This window comes from Tupaia chinensis, unplaced genomic scaffold, assembly GCF_000334495.1.
Source record: "Tupaia chinensis unplaced genomic scaffold, TupChi_1.0 Scaffold144346_1, whole genome shotgun sequence".
In the NCBI taxonomy this organism is placed as follows: domain Eukaryota; kingdom Metazoa; phylum Chordata; class Mammalia; order Scandentia; family Tupaiidae; genus Tupaia; species Tupaia belangeri.
In genome coordinates this window covers 212-5,328 of record NW_006204205.1, presented here as the reverse complement: position 1 = coordinate 5,328, position 5,117 = coordinate 212, and the positions used below count along the sequence as shown (strand labels likewise).

The following is a 5,117-nucleotide window of genomic DNA, read 5'->3' as shown; positions in this document are numbered from 1 at the left end:
GGGGGGGGGGATTTCTCACTTTCTGTCTCTCTGTCTCTCTCTGTCTTTCGGGCGAGCACATGCGCCCTATAGCAAAAACCTCTCAAAAAAATTTTCAAAAAAAAAAAAAGAAGTGAGGGTGGAGAGCAGTGGACAGACTCAAGTTAAGCTGGGCCTGCAGGGAGTGGGGCACGCAAGGTTGAGCTTTCAGAGAAGTGCCATTTTAGTCACAGAAAAGAGAGGGACAGAGAAGTAAAGAAAGAGACAGGTAGAGGGAAGGGCAGAATCAAAGGTCAGAGGCTGAAAGGACCACGGCCTTCTATGCCAAAAAACATGGCTGAGCTCCCAGAGCTCAGTCTGAGTGCAGCCACCCCCACCCCGCCGGCGGCCCTGGTAGGAGCTGAGCTTTGCTTCACCTTGTTTCATCCTGGGCTTCTGCAAGAGCCTTGAGCTCTCAAGGGGACACTGGCAAGGCTGTGTGTGCATTTGCTACAGAGAAGCCCGAGCCTCAGAGAGCGCTCCATCCTCTCCCATCCCCACAGGCTGCCGTGGCTGCAGCGGGGCTCAACACCCTGCTCGAGGGTGACGGCCAGTTCACGCTCTTGGCCCCGACCAATGAGGCCTTTGAGAAGATCCCTGCTGAGACCTTGAACCGGATCCTGGGCGACCCAGAGGCCCTGCGAGGTGAGCACTCTCAGCTGCTGCTGCAGCCTCAGTGTAGCCAGGCTGAGCCCAGGACCTATTCTAGTCCCCAGGGGTCAAGGCACAGTCTCAGGGTCCCAAAGGCTTCCTGGAGGAGGTGAGACTTAGATGCTTCTCAGCATGTTTTTAGAGCTAGGCTCTCCACTGAAATATGTTTTGTACAGAGCATATTTTTATCTTCATAGAGAGCAGAACTCTTTACTGTAAGCTGAAAAAAAAGCCCCAATTTTTTTTCCCTTTTGCGAATCTGTCTTTGCCTAGTCAGTAAACAGTCTACTTGAAGCCAGGGCCCTCTGCCTGGTGCTGTAGCTACTAGACTTGAAGAGAAGGTCCTGGGCCCACCGTCCTCAGTCTCCTGTTGTTACTGGCAGGTTTGCAGACTGGCACACAGCCACCCTCTTTGGTGAGCCCCATTTGAAAGCCAGCTTCTAATCTGGCCCCGGTCACCCTCTGATTGGTCCTGGCAGATCACCTCTACCCAAGCTTGGGCTTCAGCTTCCTTCTCTAGGAAGAAAACCCCCAAAGGCCTGGTTTCTTTCTCTCTCTGTTGGGTCCTTTTGCTTCCCCTCCAGCTGAAGCTGGTCCACACTGGCTCTCAAGGCCGCCCGCAGCCCATGGCCCGAGCCTCTGCAGGGCCTCAGCTTCCTCCAGTCCATGACAGCGCAGTTTTGGTTCCCACACTCAGGGCAGATGACTTGCCTCTGTGAAGAGAATGCAAGATACTAGGCTGCTGGTGAGCAGCAGCCCAGGAACCTGCTCAGCCTGGAGCAGCCGGAGCCACACCCTCTATGACCAGTCCAGCTCCCTCTATCCAGCCTGGCTGGGCAGTCGGAGGGGATGGACCCCAGTGAAAGCCATGACTGGGTTAGGAGCCATCCTCGGGCCCCCAGTCCCTGCTCTGCCTTTTAATGTTGCACTTGGACAAACAAATAGATGAGTCTATTCTGTTTTTGTAAATTTTGCCAGAGGGTATGTGCACTCGCCAAAGAGAGACAGGGAGAGAAGGAGAAAGCACACCCATTGGTCACACTGCAATGCCTTCACCCCTCCCTCCTGCGGGGATCCCGGTCACACATGCACACATATTGGGCATGTTTTTCAAGCTACCAGGTCCAGGACTTGAATCACAGAATTGACCATGTGGGTTCCAGCTACCTTAACCACCAGGCCACGGAACCAGCCCTATATCCATTATTTATGGGTGTGGTAAATGGGATGGCCAAGGCCATGCCTTATTGATCCCCATTCCCGGCCCCTAAGACAGATCCTGGCAGCTAATACCCCCTTGGGTAAAATGAAAAGCAACCTGAACCAATAAAATGAACGAATGTTTAAAATTGTCATTTGCTACAGTTTTCATCTTTTCCTACCACATTTTACAGTTTTATGAAGATCAGTTAGCCTCATTTGAATTGTTCCTTTCTCCTCTGAAGTTCAAGTTTTAATAGGCGAAATCACCCTGAAGTACAGGTCTCACGAACATTCTTTGAGCACTGACTCTGCTGCCAGGCCCTGTGCTGAGTGCTATAGCTTCGAACTCCGTGGCATCCTACCCCTGTGTGGACACCAACGCTGTTCTTAACTGCACTTGGCCAATGAGAGGTTCAGACTGTGGGAGGCTAAGTGACATGCTGAAGGTCCTACAGCTGACAGTGGCTCTGGAATCACTTAGGCAGACTGACTGCAGAACTTCGGTTAATTTCAGAGGGCAGGGCAGGAGGGAGAAGGGTCTGGACCCTGCGGTAGCCCAGCTTTGTCTGAGGTTCTTCTCTGAGAGAACGGAGTCCTCACAGCTGAGGGCAGGCTGCAAGCTGGGCCCCCTGGGTTAGCCTGGAGCAGGCTCTGGCCTGACCTGTGTCCTGTGTCCTGTTCTGCCCCCCAGACGGAACAATCACATACTGAAGTCAGCCATGTGTGCTGAAGCCATTGTGGCAGGGATGTCTGTGGAGACCCTGGAGGGCACGACCCTGGAGGTGGGCTGTAGCGGGGACATGCTTACCATCGACGGGAAGGCAATCATCTCCAATAAAGACATCCTGGCCACCAACGGCGTGATCCACTACATTGATGAGCTGCTCATCCCGGACTCAGGTAAGTCAGGCCTTGGGGGTGGGGGGTTCACTCCCACCTGACCCCCTGTCCCCTCACCCTGGTGGCGGGGAGATTCAGGGATCACTGGGGCCACTTCCCTGGCTCAGAGTCTCTCGGTGCAAGCCAGCAGGTTGTGGCAAGATTGTGAGGAGTCTTGCACTTCAGGCATGGGGGTCCAGATATGATCTGGGAGGCCATGGAGAGCCATTGAAGGTGTCTTGGGGGAGAAGCACGGTCACAGAAACATTTCAGGAAACCCAACTGCTGTGGTTGGGGACAGGGGGCCCATGTGCTGACCTTAAAGCATTTGCTTTCTCAGTAGTGCCAGGCATGCCCAGGGCACTGACCAGGGAGGATGACTGAGTGGACTTTGGCTCATGCCGCATTTAGCTCCTGGCCCCATTCTGGAATTCCAGGGAGGACGGAGCCTCACAGGAAAAAGTCCAAACTCTTTCTGTGGGTGTGGTCACTGGCCATCTCTGCTCTGTAGAAGCCATAAGGCAGACAGTGCTGCCTGCCTCGCCCGCATTGGTGTCCTGACCAGCCTGCCCCTGGGCCCAGGACAGAAGCCGACTTCTGCCCAACTGATGCTCCTCTCGCTTCCCCAGCTAGTTAGCTTTTCCGGGTAACCGTTCCCCTGATGACACAAACCTGCTGGGCCCTGCAGTGTTTAGAGGGGCTGTTGACTCACGAGATGACATGCCTGCTGTTGTATGTCATGCTCTGGGGTGGATGAACGATAAATGAAAACAACACTTTAACTTTTGAACCCACTTTCTCCTTCCTCATAGCCAAGACACTATTTGAGTTGGCTGAAGGGTCTGACGTTTCTACAACCATTGACCTTTTTAGACAAGCTGGCCTCGGCACTCATCTCTCCGGAAACGAGCAGCTGACCCTCCTGGCACCCCTGAATTCTGTATTCAAAGGTAACCCAGGGAAAGCATATTTGTCCGTTTGTCTCTGGGGACAGCTGTCCCACTCCCATCACCTCCGCAGCTCTCTCGCTGGTTTACAGCACCCGGTGGAACGGTAGAACTTCCACCCAGCTCAACCGAAAGCAGATGTGACCAGCAGGAACTTCGGACGCTCTATTGTTTCACTTGGCAGAGCCCTGACATCAGGGATCCGCTGCTCCAAACTCACGTTGCATCTGTCTGGAGAGCACAGCATTCTCGTGCCTTTGGATTTTTAAGTTTATTTCTTCCATGAGCAAGAGGGAGAGAGAAAAAGTGAGAAAGGAAGAGAGTACCTCCAACAGGGCCTTGATGCCATATCCACCCTCAGCCTCTGCCAGCCCCAGATTGTGGGCACCTAGTGCCCAGTATATTCAGGGAGGTCTCTGGACCTTCCTGGGTGGGGTGGCATTGCAAAGCATCATGTTTTACCGTCTGGCCCCTCACTTGTCTTTTATTTGCAAATTCAACTGCCAGTGTTTAGTCAGGAGGTCGGAGTGAGGATCCGCAAGAAAAGGAGAGAGGGGGCCAAGTTCTGTGCATACTTGCTCTTCCTTCTTGGGGCAAAACTCCAACCACCCTCATTATCTGGACATTTATTGCTTTTTTTTTTTTTTTTTTCACAGAAATTGCCAGATGTTAAAGAATATTGGAAGCCTCATTTGATTTTGCAATCTGTATTTTCAAACTCCAGGAGGGATGAGCTTTTCCCTGTATTCATCTCTCATCCTTCTTTTCATTTCAGGATCATGTCTCTCTGGAACTAACCGTACCTTCCCTTACAGATGGAACCCCTCGCATCGATGCCAAGATGAAGAATTTGCTTCTGAACCATATAATTAAAGACCAGCTGGCCTCCAAGTATCTGTACCATGGACAGACTCTGGACACTCTGGGTGGCAAAAAACTGAGAGTTTTTGTTTATCGTAATGTAAGTTCTGAGTTCTAAACCACAATCCTTGTTCTGTTCAGCGCTAAGAAATGGAAGTTGTACTAGTATTTTTTTAATGTTCTCAATGAGCAGGAGGTTATGTGAGAAGTGGATTCTAATAAGGAAGGAAGGAAAGAATTTCTTGAAAGTATAATATGTACAGGTTGAGTATCCCTACTCCCAAAATCCTAAATGCTCCAAAGTTTGAAACTTTTTGATCACCAGTTTGATGCTACAAGTAAACTATCCTAAATCTAACCTCGTGTGACAGCTAACAGAATGTTACAATACCAAAATAGTTTATAAAATTCCCTTCAGGCTATCTGTGTAAGGTGTATACAAAACAATGAATTTCATATTTAAAGTTGGGTCCCATTCCCAAGATACCTCACTGTATATGCAAATATGCCAAAATCAAAAAAAAATATTGAAATCTAAAACACTTCTCTTCCCAAGCA

The 5,117-nt window shown here is 50.8% G+C and overlaps 1 protein-coding gene across 1 annotated transcript in view; it reads left to right on the top strand.

Annotated features, from left to right (window-relative positions):
• TGFBI (transforming growth factor beta induced) overlaps positions 1-4,659 on the top strand; it is a gene marked incomplete at both ends in the record, with an annotated part of 28,246 nt that extends 23,587 nt beyond the window's left edge. Inside the window, 4 exon segments of the mRNA XM_006166906.2 lie at positions 522-667; positions 2,564-2,772; positions 3,564-3,701; positions 4,514-4,659. Coding sequence (XP_006166968.2) covers positions 522-667; positions 2,564-2,772; positions 3,564-3,701; positions 4,514-4,659 — 639 coding nt within the window.
• Between the last annotated feature and the right edge of the window lie 458 nt (positions 4,660-5,117).